General features: G+C 38.5%; 1 protein-coding gene across 4 annotated transcripts in view; it reads right to left on the minus strand.

The window, feature by feature from the left end:
* DMXL1 (Dmx like 1) overlaps window positions 1-19,701 on the minus strand; it is a 75,293-nt gene extending 55,592 nt beyond the window's left edge. For all 4 annotated transcript variants that reach the window (XM_030968117.1, XM_030968116.1, XM_030968115.1 and 1 more), the window contains exons 1-6: window positions 19,554-19,701; window positions 10,005-10,130; window positions 6,475-6,552; window positions 4,382-4,460; window positions 3,778-3,910; window positions 1,465-1,531 (exon numbers count right to left, since the gene is read on the minus strand). In XM_030968117.1, the coding sequence (XP_030823977.1) occupies window positions 1,465-1,531; window positions 3,778-3,910; window positions 4,382-4,460; window positions 6,475-6,552; window positions 10,005-10,130; window positions 19,554-19,640 (570 nt within the window). In that variant the 5' untranslated portion in view covers window positions 19,641-19,701. The remainder of the gene's footprint in view (window positions 1-1,464; window positions 1,532-3,777; window positions 3,911-4,381; window positions 4,461-6,474; window positions 6,553-10,004; window positions 10,131-19,553) is intronic.
* Between the last annotated feature and the right edge of the window lie 1,349 nt (window positions 19,702-21,050).

Below are 21,050 nucleotides of genomic sequence, written 5' to 3' on the forward strand. Positions count from 1 at the left end.
TGATACAGATAATAATCTAGTATGAAGAAAGCCAGTATTTCACTTTATGTGTTGGAAGCTTGTTAACTGGAGTATAGTTTCCCTACAAAAGGAAATCTAGGCAATTTTACAGATTTGTTGCACCTTTACCTTTTCTTTAAAGATAGCAAATGTCTGAAAAGTTAGTCTTCTAATCAAGCATGATGACCTTAAATGGCAAGCTTTAAAGGAAAAAAGCCACATACATCTAGTAAAGATTACTCATCTGTTCCTGATACACATAACTGAATCACAAAAACATGCATGACAACTACCTTTCAAAAGCAAGATTTATTTGCAGACTGAATCACCATCAAGTCTTTGTTTTTAAGCATGTATTAAGGGATACGATGACCCAAACAGCCAAGTTCCACATTATTACTAAATCAAACGCTGTTCTAACCACTTAATACGTGTACACACTAATTTTTCACTCATACATCCAAGACAGACTAGAGCAAATTGCAAAACTGTCTCTTATTCTTCAGTCTGAAACAAGTTCTGTCAGGTTTCTATTGCTCAGGATTCTGAGACTCTTAAACCAGGTTTTCCCTAATATCAGCAACTGATATTAACTTTACATATTAGAATGTTGTTTTGTATCTAGTAACTCTGCAGCCTTTAGGTTCTTCAGTAGGTAGCAAAAACTCAATGCAGAAAACAACTACTTCTCCCACTCATATTCCTTAACAAGTAATATAAATTTTTGTATGGGTTTGTCACATTTGTTCACTGGATCCTCTACATGATCTTGATTTTTTTTTTCTGCTTTGATTTGTAAGGGCATTATTCCCCTACAAAACCTGAACAACAAGTTTTGGAGTATAAATAAAAGATTAGTTTGTTTCAGGAAAACAAAAGACTGACAATTTGCTTTAATTTTTTTGCTTATTTTGCCAAGGGGCTCTGCTTTGCTGACAAACTGCTCAGTGTTGAGCACATGGAACCAACCAGTGAGACTGGTCACAAACACTGTCATGACCATGTGTCAATACACCCATGGAGGGGAATGCGAACCTCTTCTACAGACACAAAAAGGCGTACTGATATGTTTACACAAAAACATATGAAAGAGCTATTTTTGATTTTTTTAAATGTTTTTTGGTGTTACTTCCTCACTAGTAGGATAGCTAGCAGCGATCTCATCCACAGATTTCCCCCATTCCTCAAAACTCTTCTTTTTCTGATGTCTTATAATTTGGTACAAATTAAAAATTAGTATTTTAGAATAGTAAGCACTGAATATTTGGTGTGTGACCTCCCTGCCTGGAACCACCCTTCTACCAAATTCATGTTTACCAAAGTGTAAAGACACATAGACAGACTACAAAAAAATTATGAAAAACATTTTTTTCATTAAATAACCTTTTTTTTAATGTGTTTTTGCTGGTTTGCTTTAATGCTTATCTGAATTCCCACAAAGCTCTAAGGAAAAAAAATGCTTACCTTTCCAGCAGTAGCAAAAAACTCCCCATCTGGTGAGAATTTCATTAAACAAACTTGAGAAGCAGTTCTATAGAATAAAGACAATTAAAAGGAGAAAAAAAACCTTTAACAACTTTTATAGAATTCTAGACATTTTTTTCCTTGAATGCACAAAACTTTTTTAATTCTTAAATACAAGTGTGTATCCTGTTGTGTGAAAGTTAAGTTTTAACAAAGTCCAAAAGACTAAGATGTAAACTCATGTACAACACATGGCTGTAGTGATCCGGAAAACCAAAATCTTGTAGCTGAATATCCAATATTCACAAATATTGTAGCAGAAAAGCAGTTGCCAACAGATTAACCTGCTCTACTTCCACTTCACGATTATAGGGATCTCAAAATGGTCTCTGTTGTACCATATTATCTTCCAACTTCTCCTGAAAGACAGATTCACTTTTCATATTTCCTAGAATTACAACTCAAGAAAACAAAACAGTGTAAAAGGAAAAATGTAGTTAAAAAGTGTCTGAAAGTAGCTGTTACATGAATGGTCACACTGCTATAAGATGCTACACCAAAATATTCTAACCTAATTATGTGGTTAACTTTTGGAGCATTTTACTTTAATTGGCCACTAATAAAGAAGCTTCTTTTACAGGATTTGAAGGACTCAGCTATTGACCAAGTAACAAGGCTTATTAATAGCAACAAGAACATACACAAATTTAATTGCACACCACAGATACAGTGTACATTTTTGTCTTGAATTTAAAACACATATAATATGTTGTTGAGGCCCAACTTTCAAAAGGGATTAAGTTAAATTAATGTCAATAAAGCCGGGTGTATTTATGTCCAGTAACAAGAGCAAGGCAATTACAAAAGCCCTGTATCAAAGAAGTCCATCCAGGTTTAAGAAAAATTCTCCTGCTGGGGCAAATATGAAAACAGTTGGGAATGTTTCCTTCAGGGATTAAAACAGGATATTTTCAGGGGCAAAATAATGTTCTTGCAGACTTCTCTACAAGAAAAACCTATTCTAAATCTAATTGCACTACAAACGCCAGAAGACATACAGGCATAAAAGGTATACAAAAAAAGCAAGTTCTGTTGACCTTTTCCAGGACCTACTCATTCAAAAAAAGCAACACTTAGCTATCTCCAACAAAGAGAGTTTAAAAGAGGAAAACGTGGAGAGCTGAGACTTCTGTAAGTCTTTATACATGATACAAATTCAAAACCTGTTACAGAAGGGACAGAAGAAAAGCACTCTCTATATGATCTAGACTACTGTTACCAGAACCCCAGATTCTAAGCCATACTCAATGGCATTCTGTCTACAGGTTGACTTCTCTTATTAGGCTGAGAGATGAATGCCCAAAGATGTCTCAAAAAATAGAGTAAGTCTTCAACTGCTTGTATTTAGAAAGTTCATCACATGCGAAGAAAAGTCTTTGAGTTGTCATTTGGATGATCTAGGGTTTTTAAACACATCACTGATAGAAGCTCAAGTGAAGAGAAAAAGGAACAATGAAGGATCATAAAATGGATGTTTTTCTTATACATCCAGAAAACTACCTATAGAACTACCTACTAGAATTTTAAGTGCTTCACAAAGAGTAACTTCAGGTGGGTCTGCCCATTCAGCCACTTCGGGAAACTTCTTTAGGAGATGACCATATGGAACATTGCTCCCACACGAACAATGTACCCACCCCACTGTACTAGAAAAGTCTACTTATGGCAGAACGATTTAAATTGTCTTATAAACTTAAGTACTAAACTAAAAGTCCTCAGAATGTACAATATACAAATGCAAATATCAATATCAACATGAACACAAGAAGAGAATTCAGAGACACAGTAAAGAGAATGTATCAACCTTGACTGTTCCAAATACCCAGAATAAATCTAGAAAAAGTATGAGTGAAAGCAAGGGGTGGATGTGTAAGAAGGAAACAACAATGGAGTACACTGAACATAGAAGGAAGGTTTTTTTAATGAGTCCTGACAGCAATTACACAGCTTTCACCTTATTTCTTCTACAAGGAAGAGTGCTTATTGGAGAGCTTCAGTATTAGCGTTCCCTCAGTATTTTACTAGTCTTGTTTGTAGCTGAAGAATTGCTCCAAAACCAATTGCAACTGATATTATAAGAGGAAAGAATGTCACATAGTCCAGGTAAATATGATTAAAGTTTATCTCACATCAATAATATTTATCAAGTAACAGTATGCAATAGCATTTCACGTAACTACACTAAGTATTTAATCTCAAAGTTATGAATCAGTAAAGAAAACTGAATTACTTGTCTTTAAATGGATTCCTTACTTGCATTGCCAGATACATCTCCACTCTCCAAGGCCAACACCTGCTCTTTCAGTACTGTCATTGTCAGTAGGGTTTTCCAATGGAACATTGGACCAAAGTTGAAGACAATTGGAACCAGTCAGAAGACGAGTACCTGGAACAAATATTTATCGAAATCTAACAAGCAAGTAGCAAACTATAGACTTTTATAGAGAGAGGAAAAAAATTTCTGCAAAGTTGAAACTGCAGAAAAGAAACTGGCAGATACACCTTTTCTAGATTTTTTTTGTAGATTTGAGCACCTAGAGTGCAAACTATGAAAATTATTCAAATTTGAGTTATTCTCAAAAAGAAATGCCTAGGTCTACTGCAGACATTACTCTTTCTCACCAAATATTTACCATTTAAGCTATGTTTTCTTATTGGCTCAGATAAGAATAATCAAGCCAGACCATACAGATGCACTTAGTTCTCCTGTAATAAGTGACAAAAGGTACATTTCACTCCACTTTGATATTCTCTATCATGCTAGGACAGGGGAAAAAAACCTTTTCCTTGTCCACAAGTAATGACAAAACTTAAAGTAAAAAAATTAGTTGCAGTGTTTCTTTTAATCTGTTTGTACCTGGAGGATCCCATGTTAGATTATGCACTATGGCTTCCAGTGAGATTTGAGCATTCTTCTGCCACTGGTAATGTAACACCTGAAATTTCAAGTATTTACAAACATGAGCATGAAAACTCTTCATTCTCCTCTTTTTATTATATAAATAGTACATCTTCACTGCATTCTCTAGATTTTATGATGTTTAACATAAGTTACTGCTTATCTAATAAAAATTGACTCATTCTGACATGAAAACAAAATAGCTTTTCACTAACATTGCCATACTTATGAGGTTTTTAACTTCTTATTTGAAAAGTTTAGCTTGAAAAAAATTAGTATATAAAATCATTACTGGAATTTGGGAAATGTTTTAGGAGGATGTGACATTTTATTTTTGAAACAAAGATAAGATACCAAGAACTACACAAGTTAAAGGCACCTGGTGCTTGATATCTGTACCATTGTTGAATTAGCAGTTCAGAAAGGTCAAGATAACAAGTGATATTTCCCCTCCGCTCTTTTTTTAAAATTTTTTTAATACACAACAGCACAGTCAAGTATTTTTCATTTTTGCATCACTGCTTCACTCTCTAGAACAGGTTGAGGATTAAGTTTACAAAATATTTATCTTGTCTGTTTCTGTAATAGATCAAAAAGCTTGACGCTTTGATTTATAGAAGAAAATGAGAACATTTCTGGAAATAATATTAGGAGCCAATTTCTTTCTTAATTCCAGACTTTCTTAAAAGTAGTCATCCTCCACCCCAAAAATACCACACAGAAATAGATGTGAAGTTAAAATATGACAACTCAATTCTTCAGAAGTTTGGCAAAAGACAGCAAGAAGCAGCTGCAGATAAGGACCTACACAGAGTATTTGCAAAGCTGGATTTTTTGGGGTTTTGTTGAACAATATGCTGGAAACCATTGTATAAAAGTAAACTGAAAGAATGAAGTAACAGAATATTTCTTCAACTAAAAACATTTGAAAGCAAATCGTGGGTGGTGAGTGCTTCTTCTACTGCTTACAGCTACTACTCCAACTCTGAAGTTTCAAACTAAGTGTACTCTCTACCAGTATAGAAAATCATTCAGGATGGACTGGAAAATGGGGTGGATGGACCAAAAACAAGAGCAGTATATCCAAAGTGTTCATAGGAATGTGAGAACGCACATCTTACAGTAATTTTATTCCACTGCTTTCCAGTGATGTAAATTACAGTGTAGGTGTTAATTTCCAGCTAATTAATTAATACATAATATACCACAATATATATACCACAAGTTTACACGTACATTGAGGATCTTATGACTGAGTTGGTTAGTACAAAGAGGAGAATCCACTAGATGGTCATATAAACAATTTGTTAATACAAATGGTGACCAAGCCCCTGAAGAGGGAGACAGCTCCTTGAGCAATTGCTGTCAAAGTTCTTATATCAACAAACTGACTTCAATTAGAATCTAATGCTTCTAATTATAGCCATATTTCTCCTCATGTAAGAAACATGGTTAATTTGCCCTAAATCATATTATTATTCAGAAATTAAGATTCTGGATGTTAATCACTAAACCACTGTCACCAAAAGCCCCAAGAGAATAAATATTTTTCTTATTCACCATTATAACACTGAAGTATAATCATTCTAAAAAAGCCACAGATTTCTGAAACTACTGCAATTTGGTCAAGCACACGTAATTTCATAAGCGGAAGTTAAAGTAAGAACTGCAAAACACACCAACACATAAAGGCTACACAGGGTGGTTCAAAAAGAAATTTCTATTTTAATGCCTACACTCATGGTAGAATGGGGCTGTGTATGTGTTCTTGGGTTCTGCCATATTTTGGTTATGAACTGCATGGTTACATAAGCAAGTAATATGAAGCATTAGAGTAAAGCCTATCATCCTCAAAACTATTTCAAATTACAGGCCTCTGTCCTTATCTTACCCTTTTCACTTCCCAAGGACCACCTTTATGTCTCAACTTTATTCCAGCATTAGAAGAAGACACCAAAAAAGCTCCAGCTTTAAAGCAAACTTTACTTTAAAGTAAAATCTGTCAGGCTTTGTAACTGCTCAAATAAATTAAGAACTGATGAAATACTTACATTATGATGACTGCTGTTCTGCTTCAAGATGCTAACTGGCTCAAAAATACAAATCACCTTTCCATAAGAAGCTGCAATCTAAAGTAATATACATTTATATGTATATAGACATAAAAGAAACAAGCTGAACAAATAAAAACAAGATGCAAATGGTTGATTTAACTTTTAACCCTGCTTGTAGATAAACTTGAAGCTCACATCCATATTTCCTTTTGAAAACAGAAAATTACATTTATCAAAAAGCTCTAACCTAGTGTTGTCAATAATAAAAATACAATCCTCCATTTATTCATTAATCACAGTAAACTACTGAGAGTATAGCTGGACAATTTTTTAAAATCAGATTATTAGCAGTAAACACACTATGTAAACATTCAATACAATCTGCAGAGTTCCAATTCTCAGACATGGAACCAGTACACAATCAGAGCACTTTTGTGTACTTCCCTAGCATTAGAACAGGCTACCTTTCAAGACGTTATTTCAAAAGATCCAAACTATGCCAAAAAAACACCCAGTGCAGAAAATTGTAAATAAAACCACTACTAAAGGCTAACATAAAACAGTCCAAAAAAGTTGCAATATGATCAGTTTTAAGTCAGTGTTTGAAAGTCTTATTTCATCACAGATTATCAATCACCTCAAACTTGCATTAATACAAAATTACTAGTATTTGATCTCAAGGTATCTATATAAAAGCAAGCCTAGAAGGCTTGCTAAGAAGAGCCACAACAAGCAAACGTATGTTAAAGACCTCAGGCAGAGAGTTTGAGAGAACTGTCACACGACAATGTGGCCAAAAAGTATTTTGAATTACAGATTTACAAAACTTAAGGAGTCTGCATAGGTCATGAACAACAGACATCCTGCATTCTGAACTGATGGTAGTTAAACGGAGAACATCTACAGATACGATATGCTGCAATAATCAATCTTCTCTTTCCATAAAATTCTGACTTAAAGTATTCACAGTTTTCCTTTAACAATAATAAAGTAAGTTAGATTCACTTTATAAAAAAAATTTTGATTCCAGCATCAGCCACTAAAGTTTGAAAGGAAACCAAACTAAACTGCCATACCTGAGATCTATACAAACTTAAAGATTCATATAGATCCTAAAATCCACAGATCCATAGCTTTAACAGAAACCCTCTACATTAGAAGAACAGATAGTTAAATAAATTTCCATCCTACTAACATCAGCCTGACCCAAAAATGCCAAGAATAATTTTGTCACATTTGCAAGGAAGAAGTTTCTTCAGGCATTTTCCATACTAATATCTGCCCTCTCTAATTCTCTCTAACTACCTCACTTACTGTTGTATTCTCTAATAATTCCATTCCATACCCAGCAGTAAAAATTTATATAAACTCATATTGATTAGATTTTTTTCCTTTGTTCCTTTTTTCCTATTTTATTTTTCAGTGGTTTTTAAAGATAAGATTAGCATTCCAAAATACTCAACTTGTAGTGTCCAGAGCAACTGCTGCTCCCAAAACTTTCCACTAGTTTCCACAGCCACTCACCCTGCATCTTCACTGAGCTGCACTCCACCAAAAAGAATAATGGTGGGATTGAGAGCACTTTCAGCAAGTTCCCTGAAAACACCAGGATGTGTGGAGCAGGCCACAGGCTGCAGGGAAGGGATGCCAGCCAGAGGAACCTTGGCAGGCAGAGAGATGCAACCATGTGAACATCTACTTCAAAAAGTCCAAGGGCAAGGTCCTGCACCTGGGTCAGTCATAATCAGTACAGACTAAGGAAACTGACAGATTGAGAGCAACCCTGTGGACATGGATTTGGAGATACTGGTGGACAAAAAATCTGTACGTGAGCTGGCAGCATGCGTCTGTATCCCAGAAAGCCAACCAGGTCCTGGACTGCTCCAAAAGAAGGGCGGCCAGTAGGGTGAAGGGGATGATTTCCCTATCCTAGTGAGACATCAACTGGAGTATCACATCCAGTTTCTGCCCAGCATCAGGCAGAAATGGACATGTTGGATTGAAAGAAGGGACACAAAAACGGTCAGAGAACTGGAGTACTTCTCCTATGAAGACACACTGAGAGCACCAGAACTGTATGTTTTGACAAACCAAAGTGGAATTTGTGTGTCAGTACTGATGAAGAATGTCTAAGAAGAAATTCTACCCTTTTAAGAATGACCTGAAAATTCATTGATCAGTCTGGTCAATTAGCAAATTCCTAGCCATCCACTGCTTAGTACTTCAGCATTTTAGAAATACATCCAGTTTCCTTACAGCAAACCAATTACAATACAATTGTACAGCAATACAATACCAACTTGCAGACTCTAAATGACTTCACATGTCTACTTAAGAAATGAAAAATCTCCAAAGCTTAGTAAGCCTTACAGCGTGATACATTCATGTGTGTTCATCTACAATTCAAGGACAATTTCTCATTTAAATGTATACAGAATTGGTATCATGCAATCCAGGTGACCTTGCAAATTTAGAGAAATAATGCTCAGTGAAGTCAAAAAAAAACCCCTTTAGTTAACAGCAGCCAGCAGAGAAACTCAGGTAGACTATGGCTATGAGGTGTCAGAGTCACAAAGAAAAACATTTCCTCATTTTCATTTGTGTTCTTTCACTAGCACTGCAAGAGTTTATCACTCAAATGCTAAAAAGCAGGAGCAGGGTGTGGCTGGGGTTTCATCAGCAGAGTGTTCACAACAAAACTGGTTTCCATCAGAGGTCTTGTCTCAAGATGGAAGCCAGAATATAACCAAAGCTCTCATCAGCTCATAAGGCTTGTAGAAAGCTGACATTATCTACTCACAATGACAAGCTTAAAGAAACAACAGAGGTAGAAAACCCCTCTAACATGAACAAATTGTTATCCAAAGTTCCCAGTAAACTGATCAACAGCTTAATCCTTGTGACATCCCAATGGAGTGATACAGAACTGTGACATCCCAGTGAACAGTTACCTGGTTATTTCTTTTTCACTCTGACAGGAAAATTTAAAAAAAGCTCTCTTAAAAGTAATTAAAACCCAATGTTGTCTAAAATGCAACATTCTGATGCAGACCTAGCTACAAAAAAACAAAAGCTAGGAATTCAAGAAAGCAAACCCCATCCAAGAGAGGCTTTATGAATTGCTTGAAACAGATGTCATTTTTCTGGATGATCTGAAAGTGATTTTTGTGGAAGCACTCATCTCCTGCCAGCCACTAACATGTCAAAGAATGTCAATGACATGCCCGGTAGTGCAAAGCCATAGTGAATAAATGACTTTTGCTTCCAACTTAGTAATCTCTTAGTCAAATTCTTGCCCTGAATGTAACCCTGAATCCACACCTCCTGTGCAGTCCTACCTCTCTTCTACAACTATCTATCATATCTGTGGTTACTATTTATAATTACTGTGCTGCTTACAAGTAAAGATGGAAAGCAATCAGTCATTTTACTATTCATTGTAGTATATTTCCCCTAACTTGCACATTCCTAAGAAGGCACTTAATATGACATTGCTGGAACATTATTAGAAACATTGCTCTACATACCTTCCCCTGTTGCATTGAACAGTCCACACATCCCACTTGAATGTTTCCATGTTTTGCTCCAGGGATTATCTGTAATCGCTCAAAGTCAGTCCCCAGTACCACAATATCACATCCCGATGCGTATGCCTACAGTATTGATAAGAAAAATTAAAAACATCCAAAGAAAACAAAAAAACACCCACTCCAAAATAATGCAAAGCTTTATCTACTTGCAGCATATTAGTGAAATATGAAACACTATAGTCCGTGTATACTATCCAAGTAAAACACTATACAGTCAGAAGAGGTCTTTGCAGAGAAAATACAGATGTCTGCAATTTAAAACCAAGCAACAGAAGCAGCAAATTTCTCTTTCTCCATGCTTACAAGTTCATCATAAGACTTGCATAACAAGCAAACAGTGATTTGTGATAAAAACAAAAAAAATTGGACATACAAAAACATGTAAAAGAAATGTAAAAGCGTAAAAGCCATAGTTCTTGCAAAGTAGAAAAAAGTAATATATTTCTTAGATTGGAGAGAGAGACTTGAGAAGTTTTTCTTTTAATTTTGAAATTTCTGAAAAGGGGGAGTAGAATTGAGGAGCTAAAATTTTAGTAAAACATTCAGTAAGGACTTTGTACAGGCAAAAATCAAAAGACTAACAACATGAAGCTTAGTTATACAGAAGCAAAACTTCCCTCTCAGACTTGTTGAGTCTCCTGCTATTTGCATGAATTGTATTCTCTCAAGTTTATATTGTCACTGAGTATGTTGCTATATCTAACACATTCACAGAGACAGTTCACTGACTCTTGCAGTGCTTGAGTCAGAATTTCTTCCTACCTTCTTGGAAGTTTTATTAGATATTGAGTACAGATAAAAATAGAAGAAAAGGTTAAACCCGGAGAAATTTCTGGAAACAACAGTGAAGACAATCATCCAATTAGCATAAGAAAGCAGCATTCAAAGATGAAATTCTCAGAAAAAGGAATGCACACTCATTAAAAAGTTAGTCAGAAAGACAGTAACAAAATTAAGAGCACAAACAAGTATTCTGTTAGCAAGAGACTGATAAAAGGATCAAAAATACACCATTTTAATTGATTAAAAGCTTCAAGAGTAGAATAGCATCACAGAAACTGAAGATGAAAGATTTCCATACACTGACAGAAATATCATGCCTCACAATCAACTTCTCTACGAATTTCCAATATATGAAATAAAAACTGTGGACTTGAAAACAAAAGCAGAATAACTGAAAGCTAGATATATAAATTTGAAATCTGATGATCATATTTTCAAGTGTTTTACATGAAAGAGTACTTTTACCAAGACTGGCCTAGACTATCATACCATCACACATCTTAAAATAAATAAATAAAATGAAAAATATTGAGATTTCAGTCCAAAGGACATTTTCCCCACAAAGGATTAAGTGATGCTTCAAAGAAGAGTCTTATCCAGAAGACTGTGTTCACCACTCCCAGCCAATACTCATTTATCATACTGCAACGAGCAGAACATCAGGCACCACTTTATAATTGAAAATGCTGTCTATAATTCTGCAGACTATATATAACCATATATTTATTCATGAACACTTATTACTGGCAGGTTTTTGAGCTCCTTCCTGTCCAGTTCCCCCTTAAGCTTCAAGACATTCAAGTAGTATAATTCCTCTTGTCAAAAGAGCAGCATTTATTACTAATTAGCATACTGAACTACAGGTTCCAAAGCAATCTAAGTGAAAGCTCATTCAAAAGAGGAAATTGAGTAGTAATTTTTGTTCAAATGTTAAAGTAATTATTTTGATATTGTGATGGCATTAACTTCAGACCTGTTCACCACAGAATATTTTTTTCTTCAGTTCAAAATAATCTCACCTGGTGACTCACTGGTAAAGTCCACAGTTCACCAGAAAAAGCTTATTTAGAAATACCATATATACATTTTTTCCTAAACCAGTTTCTCAGAATTTAGAGTTCTGTCTAGGGGCAGTTTTAAGGAAAACAAAAACAAACTAAAAGAAGCGCTTCCATGTAAAGACATAACATAGAAATCTAGACCCAGCTTTATTATAAATGTATTTAAGACTGAAGTGTCAAAGGCTGTATGGAAGCCCACCTGCTGTGTGTACATGCTTCCCCAGGCCTCATCAGCACTTCAAAGACTTACTATACTTCTTCCATCTGGTTCTTTCCATTTCTAGCTTCACAGATAAGCCTGAAACCACCTTGTGCCACCACCACAATCATAGGATTGAACACAAAGAATGCCTTGGATTGGAAGGGATCCTAAAGATCATCTGGCTCCAACTCCATTGCAATGGGCAAGAACATCTTTCACTAGACCAGGCTGCTCAGAACCCCATCCAACCCAGCCCTGAACACTTCCAGGGATGAGGCACCCACAGCTTCTGTGGACAACTATTCTAATGCCTCATCAACCTCACAGTAAAGAATTTCTTTCCAACATCTAATCTAAACCTGCTCTCAGTCTGAAGCCATTCCCCTTTGTCCTGTCACTACATGTTCTTGTAAACAGTTTCTCTCAATCTTTCTATAGACTCCCTTCAGGAACAGGAAGACCAAGATAAGGTAATCTTTACTCCTCTTTTCCAGATTGAATTTGTCTCAGCCGTTCCTCATGGAGACGTGATCCATCCTTCTAATTATATTCATGGCCCTCCTTCAGACTTGCTCTGTCCCTTTCCTGTGCTGGGCACCCCACAGCTGGATGCAGGGTTCCAGGTGGGGTATCACCAGGGCGGAGCAGAGCAGAGCAGAGGGGCAGAATCCCCTCCCTCACCCTGCTGCCCACACTGCTTTGGTTGCAGGACACGTTTGGCTTTCTGGGTTGCGAGTGCCCATGGCTGGGTCATGTCCAGCCTCTCACCCAGCAGCACCCCCAAGCCCTTCTCACAGGACTGCTCTTCTCCCTCCATCCCCCAGCCTGGACTGATAACAGAGGTTGTCCCAGCCCAGGTGCAGCACTTTGCACTTGGCCTTGTTAAACCTCATATAAAATGCCATCATAATGAGTAACACATGCCATTAGTAGAAATCATGCAATCCATGAAGTAACTATTTTAAAGAGGTCATAACTCCATCAGTTTTAAGACCTCAGTACAGTTGGCATTTTGCACTGGAAGAACTCTGTTAGTAACTATCAAACATTATACACTGGCTACTTGAGGAATTGTATAGTCATCAATGCACCAGGAAATAAGATTTAAAACAATTATTATAGAATATCTTGAGCTGGAGGGACCCACTAAGACCATCAGCATCCAACTCCTGGCCCTACAAAAGAATCAAACCACAGGCCCAAGTGCAATGTGAAAACACTTCCTAAAACTCTCTCAGGCTGGAGCTGTGACCACTTCCCTGGGGAGCCTGTTCCAGTGCCCATCCATGCTCTGAGATCAACCTTTTGCAAATATCCAGCTGATATGTGCCCTGACACAACTTCAGACAATTTCCTGGAGTCCTGTCCTGGTCAGCAGAGAGAAGGTATCAGTCCTGCCTATACACTTTCCCTCATGAGGAAGATGTAGGTTGTCACGAGCTCTCCCCTCAGTCTCCTCTTAGTCAGGCTATCACTGCTGATACAGCTTTTCTTCCAAACCCCTCACTGTCCCATCTGGATGCTCTCTCACAGCTTTATATCCTTCTAACATTGTGCTGCTCTAAAGTCAGAAGCCAAGCTAGCTCCTGTTAACCCGGGCTATGAAGAACAAGAGTAGCTTAAAGAAGTATTAAAGCATCCTAGACTTGTTGTTTCCTGAAGGAAAACACCCTTATGTTCCGGCATTTCTCCACACTATTTGAAAAGACTGGCACTTGGGGGAAAAAAAAGGAATCACTTCAGACATCAGTCTGTTCAGACAGATTGGATCATACCTGGTCACATTGGCTTCCTAATGCCAATAAGCTGCAGAACCACTGACTAGCTCCTAAGCCTGTAGAACTGATCTGTTCCCAAAGAGACAGAAAGGGGAGAAAAAGGCCCTTTCAAAGAGCTTCCAAACAGAACTACAGCCAAGCAGAAGGATGATGACTCGGAGGTTATTTTTGATGTTTAGTTAATGTTTGCCTGCAGGAGAACCACAGTTTCAAAGACAAAAGGCAAAGGATGCAGAGGGTAGGGAAATTTTATATTGCAATGGAAAAAGTGTCTGCTGAAGAAGATGACTAAGTTTTCTGGCAACTGGCTCCCTTTTCTACTGTTGTCACTATTCCTCACACTGATCAGACACCTTAGGGACACCCTCCTAAGGTGTCCTTCCTTTGGTTCTTTGTTGCCCCCCTGCAACTCATCCATTAGACTGATTCTGTGCAGAGATGTCAGATCCTCTTACATACTCACTGAAGCCCAGACTTCAGCTGAAAATGAGGTTCCTAAGCAGCAGTATCTTACCAAGATGTTTCCCCAAACAAAATGCACAAAATTTACTGCTGGACTTATTTTACATTTAAGATTTTTTTATTCACAGCAGAGGTATTTTAGTGTAGAAGTCTGTACTCGGGAGTAAGAAATATTTTCCATACCGTAAGAGGGTCTCAGATACAACAAGAATGAATTCTGCCTACCAGACACTTTATCTAACTTTCATTGTGAGACTTGTCCATGATAGTTAACATGCCACTCATCTTCATTTTAACAGGAGTTAATATGAGTGCATCTTTGTAAGCAATGGTAACCAAGAAAAAAGGTAATTCCAGTCTTCTCTTAAGCAAGTGCAAGTGATTCCAGTATAAGAATTTATTGTATGTGTATATATACACACATAGATATTTTCATATACATATATATATATTCGTTTACCTATATTCCCTTGTGGGAAGGGGAAGGGAAGGAAGGGAGGGGCAAGGCATAAAATGCTGTCATACAGTTGAATGGAGAAAGAATTCCTAAATGCATATTAACTTTTTAAAATAATAATATTAAAACCCTAAGACAAGTTTTTGAAGCAAGCAGAGCCTCTATGTCTGATGTTGGCAGGCCATAAAAGCCTTTCACCTTAAGAATGCCCTAGAACATTTACAAGAAAGTTGTCTTTGCACAATAAGACAAGCAGATAACGTGATATTATCACATACTTGGAATGTTTATTAAACAGTGCTTTGTTCTTCTGTTACAGAAATAAACAAGATAGAACTAGTCCAGGCTGCAGGACCATGGATCTCACTTGCTGCTGACATAGCAAACAAGTCTGAAATTAGGAAGTGAAAGATGTTCTAGACCTGTGAAAATAAATGTGATTTTGTATTGCAGAAGTGGGTTTTCACAAAAATTCTGCCCATTCTTTTAATCCAATGTTGGCTCTTAGTTCTAAATTAATATTTCTTTGAAGAAGAATAGAAATTTTGAGTGGAACAGTGCTTTAAAAGCACGGGAAATAGTATAGACAATTATACAAACTATTCTGATTTCTTTCTAAAGTGAAAGTCTGACATACACAACTCACAATCTGAGACTGCTATTGGGAAATTACCCTCAACAGAAGGAAAGCCAACAACTGGGGGCCTCAACCTCTCACACAGCACAGCACCTTCCACACATTTATTTCCCTTACAATCAACCTTCTTGACATCTTTCTTCTATGTATTGACATACAAAGTTTTTGCTATAGTTTCTGCTACAGCTATGTAAGGGCTGACACATTACCTTAGACAACTTCCACAAACTTTATTTAACCTACCTCTCTTACATGAAGGGCAGCTATTATCCATGGCTAAATGCAGCAGACCATGTGTGCACACATGCATATTTATAAAGATACATATATAAACACATTCAAGCATATATGGGATGAACACACACTAGAAAGACAATGCAAAACTCAGTAAAGTCAAGATAAAAACTAAAGACAAATCTATTAAGCAGATGATACTGCAATAATTGCTATTTTTTTCTGTCCTATGCATAGAATCGTCAAAATCAAAAGACTCACCATGAGCCACATGGTATCTTGCTGAATTATTTTATTCTAGTTTAGTATGGCCCCTCTCTAGCCCCACTTTTGATCAAAACTTACACTAGTCTAAGTATTCCACTTAAACATTTATTTGAAATAATTAAATTAGTTTATTAGGATGCTAAATTAAATTTTAAGCAATTATACTTCATCGTGTTTCATAAAAAAATTCAACTTTTTTATTTATCAGAAGTACTTGAATATTATACTACAACTGTATTAGAGTATATACACATACCCAATTCATATCTTTTTTTTTAATTAATTCAGTTAAGACATAATTAATTTCTTAAGTCCAGAGTAGCTTAACTCAAGTATTATTTAAAAAAAAAAAGGCATTCTTAAAAAGGTTTCCTACTAAATCCCTTCCCTTTACTCAATATCAACCAAGAAGCAGGTGAGGTGTAAACAGTGTAATTTCTTGACCGACTATTATGATATCTAAATTTCTGGACTACAGATATCCAGGGAGTTCTAAGTGTAGACATTAAGTATTTTCTAGACAGGTAAGAAGGAATATCACTGAGTCATAGAAATTACTTTTATTTATCAGAAAAATTTGCAGAATGGGAAACCTCCTTCTACTGCAACCCAGTACCTTTAGAAAACTCAGTGTGGTCTTAATCAAGCTATGGAACCTCACTCCTAACCCAATTTTCCAGGTGCCTTTCAACTTCAGATATTTAGTTCCCAGTTCTATCAATTGTACATTGCAAGTCTCAAGTCCAGAATTAGTTTAATCACACACAGAGATGAAATCTGTCAAGGAAATATTTTGGTTCCATTGAAATAATGTATGTAATTAATCCTTCTGTCACACATTTTTCCCCTACGAACAATCACTCTTTTGTGATTTCCATTATCAGTTTTGGGACTTGCACTTGTAAAGTTGCTATTGCTCACAGAGACTTCCCCCCCTCCAAAATCTTTTGCTACTTTGGTGGGGGGAAATAATAATGACTAAAAAAAAATTAGAGAATCAGAACTGATTATGCAAAAACATTGTATCAGTGCTGGTTACCCACTTAACTTAATAACTTAAATACAACTTCAGTAATAGCTAGTTCAGAGGAATCCTATGTGATAAACTCCAGGAGCTTTTTAAACTTTTACTCAAATATTTCAGACCTGACATGAATAAAAGAAAGTAAACAATGTCTTCCACTGTGGACAAGTACATGGAAAATAAAATAATTCAGTATCTGGAGAAGGACATAAAGAATAAACAAGTAACTTCTGACAGCTGAGGGCCAGGTTCTCATTGATTAAGTGTGCCATACGTTACTATCACCTGCCCTCAGCAGAGAAACAACAGGCATGCTTCTTATGGTATCTTGATACTTATGAGCCTTTTTCAACACATAAATAAAAGATGGGCTAAAAACTTTATCAGTGTTCTCTCCAAGGAAGCTCATGCTCCACTCTACCCTTCACATTCTAAAAAAAAAAGTCAGAACAACAAACCTGCCTCACATTAGATATCTGAAATACTTCCTTAAAATATAACAGCACATACTTAAAAAGGTGTATATGATTCAGTGGATACAGAAAGTTTTACACTAATTTTGCTTCAAAATTTTCAGCTTTTAAGAGAAGAATTTTGATATTTTTAGCTTAGAACTGTAATATTTTAAAATACTTCACTTTGAACATTCAGTGCTGTCTATAAGAAAATATCCTGAAGCATACTGTATCTAAAAAAAAATAAAATTGCAGACCAAGTTCTCCTGTTGGACAAGGACAATTTGTCCCTCCTGTACAGTACATAACCTTGAAATATCAACTCCTATGTTCTCAGCCACAATAACTGGAAGCAAGGAAGATTGACATGTTTGGGTTTTTTTTTTCCATTTCTAAATTGGAAAAAAAAAATCAATAGTATTTATACTAATTAATGCTTATATCATCATTTCAGACAGGGAAAAACTATGGGGCATTTTTTAATAGGATTTTCTAATGCTTGAGTCCATCATCCTTTTCCAAAAAAGCAGAAATTAGCTTCAGTGCCTTTTACTTCTTAATCCTTCTGAGCAATCTCGTCAACTTAACACAGCATTACAGAATCAGTAACAACAACAAAAACAGCCCTGAAGCAGTCAAGGATATTTCTGTTAGTCATTTTAAATATGAGGAAAAGAAATTCATCAACAACCTTTCAGGGAAAAGGATAATGAAAGGAAGATGAATGCAGCTATAGGAAATGTTGCTCTTATATATATGCCTAGGAAACATTGTTACAATATACTTCTATGAAAATAGCTCCTCCAAAAGAGATACTACAGTAATGAATATCAAAAATTACACTTCTCAATCATTCCATTCTCCTGAAGAAAAGATTCCTACTCTTCCTGTCCACTGGGGACCTCCAAAATTTTAGATAAGTTCGGCTGTAACAGGCAGAAAGTGAGTCTAGTGGCATGAATGACTCAAATTGTTTCCCTCAAAAAAGAATGACCTCCAAATGGCAAGCTTATGACAAGATATTTTGAAAGCTTATTAGCATTCCTCTGTAAAGCAGGCCTCCTTGTCTCTTAGTAAATGGCTTCCCACCGTAGGTGGGTCTTTGACATTTCTGGATATGTAAAATTAGAGAGTTTCGCACAATTTGGTACCTGAAATCTCAACTGTTGAGTTTAAGATATCTTCCAACATGAACTTATTTATGGGAAGCAAGGGCATGACCGAACAACACTGCAGACAGACTCTGCAGAGCCAGCCTAACCCTGGGGAAGCACCTCTGCTCCACTGGCCCAGGCAGAGCTGCAAGTAGCTGGACGAATTTAACTGCGTACACCAGACGGGACAGCAAACAACAAGATTTCATTCCTGCATTTCCGTCTATCATTCCCTTATCAAACTGGAGAGCACACCAGGCTGAAGCTGGGGGCAGCCATAAAAGGTAAGGTTAAAAATACCCCAGCGTGGTGCCCTGAGAAACTTTGCTGCATCTGATTTCATTCCTCTTCAGCCCTACGCGGAGGGAGGGTGGGAAAAAGAACACCACAGAAGTGTGTTTACAAAAAAAAAAAAAAAAAAAAGGAAGGAAAAGGCACGTTAATAAAGACTTCGGCCTTTGCAACGTACTGAAGTGCTTTCTCTCCACTCCAAGAGACAGGGACTTCAAACAGGCTATGAAAACCTCAGCAACACTAGGGTTGGGTATTCCAAGCCTTCCTCAGCTATGCGCAGAAGAGGATTTCAGCCACCTTGCTGACTGCAAGGCAGCGCTGAACTCCCTTCCAGAGCGAGCCGCACCTCCCGGCAGCCGTTTATGTAATCTTTTATCGCCGCCACCACATCCCCGCGGCCCCGGACCGCCGCTGCCGGCATGTGCCCGCCGCCCCGCCGGCTCCGTGCCCGCCCGGGACCGCCGCCGGCAGCGGGGCCGCCGCTCCGCACAAGTTTTGCGCGTCCCCGCCCCCGCCGGGCAGAGGACCCGCGGGCCCCTCGGGCGGCGCCGCCGCCGCCGGACGGCGCCACCGGGGCGAGCCCCGCGCCCGGGGCCGCCCGCGGCCGCCGCGCCTGACGCAGCCGCTTTCGGCGCCGGGCCCTGCGGAGGCGCCGCGGCCGCGGCGGGGGAGGCTCACCGTGAAGGGCTGGTCGTGCAGGCTGCCCACAGAGAAGCAGCTGTCCCCGGGGTTCACGGCGCCCGTCAGCACCTGGTGCAGGTTCATGGTGGAGGGCGCGGCCGCTCGGCCACCGCCGCTTGTCCCCCCGCGCCCGGCGGCGGCGGAGGCGGTGCTTCCCGGGGGCGGAGCGGGCGCCGCGCATGCTCGGCCCGGGCGCCGTCCCTGGGGCGGGCTGACAGTTCCGTCCGCCCCGCGTGGAACTCGACTTTCCTGTTAAAATAACCCGACTTTCCTGTCAAAACAGCGCTGGAAAACGCTGCCGCTGCGCCGGAGACAGGCGGTGGTGACGGAGCGGACTCGAAACCTGCCGAGCGGCTGCGCCTCCCGCCTGCCCGGGCCGGCAGCGCCGACCCCAAGCGCATCCGCTCCCAGCCCCTTTCACAAGGGCAGAGGCTCGGCCGCAGCACTCCCTCCCACCGGGCAATGACAAGAGGAAGCACGTGGTAGCAGGAGCCTTGGGTCCCCGAGGTTAGGGAAACTAATCGTTTTTGCTTGGACCTCAGAGTGACTGTGAGCAGCTGGGCCTTTCACCGTCCGGATGAGATGAGGGGAAGCGGGAGCCGGCTGGGATGGGCGCGGCAGCTCCCGGGCGGTGAGGGCGGGCCGGGCCCCAGAGAGCAGCGGAGCTCAGGCCCGGCCCGAGCTCAGCCGGCAGTGTGCCCCTCGGCTCCGTCCGACCGCGGCACCTCACCATTTCAGCAGCTCTTCACCACCAAGGGTACGGCAGGCTGAGATGTCTCCCTGCTGTGAGGCAGCGTGGCCATTCTCTCTGCTACACTTTATAGTATTTCTTTATAGTATTCCACTGTAACTAGTTTTTAGTCTTGATCAATTTTTCATAGGAAACTTCAGCATTACAAGTGTTTTCTCTTGTAAATTACAGAACCCACATCAATTTACATTCTTACATTATCCCTGTATCAAATATTAGATCCTCTTTCTGCCCAGAAGCTCTTCCAAGAAAAAAAAAATGCAAAATTAAAATAATTTGACGGTGTTAGGCATAACTTTGTGTACGACATCCCAGGATACTTATAAGGTGATACTGTGTATCTGTAGATGGTGATGCCTACGTTCCCCATCTTTACATAAGCAAGGTCAATCTCATAGACTTTCAGGCATTATGTCTTACACATCATTTTAGTAAATATAAGCCCTGCATCCTTTGAAAAGCAGATTGACAAGCATGTCACCATAACACAATTTGATGATGATCATTCATGCATATTAAAGAAAGATTTCTTTTTAAAGATATGAGAAAAAAATCATCAGGTTTGGCACTCTGCGTATGTAGATGTTCCTCCGAAGAAAGTTATAAACTCCTATAACCCTAATCACTTTTGTTTGACAAAACATCAAAAAGCTTATCAAAGTATCCTGTCAATGAGTAGTGATCTTACTCTTTACTCTTGCAAGAATTGCTGGTCACTGATAAATGATCTTAATTCTCCTGCT

The sequence above is a fragment of the Camarhynchus parvulus genome, chromosome Z, assembly GCF_901933205.1.
Source record: "Camarhynchus parvulus chromosome Z, STF_HiC, whole genome shotgun sequence".
Taxonomy (NCBI): domain Eukaryota; kingdom Metazoa; phylum Chordata; class Aves; order Passeriformes; family Thraupidae; genus Camarhynchus; species Camarhynchus parvulus.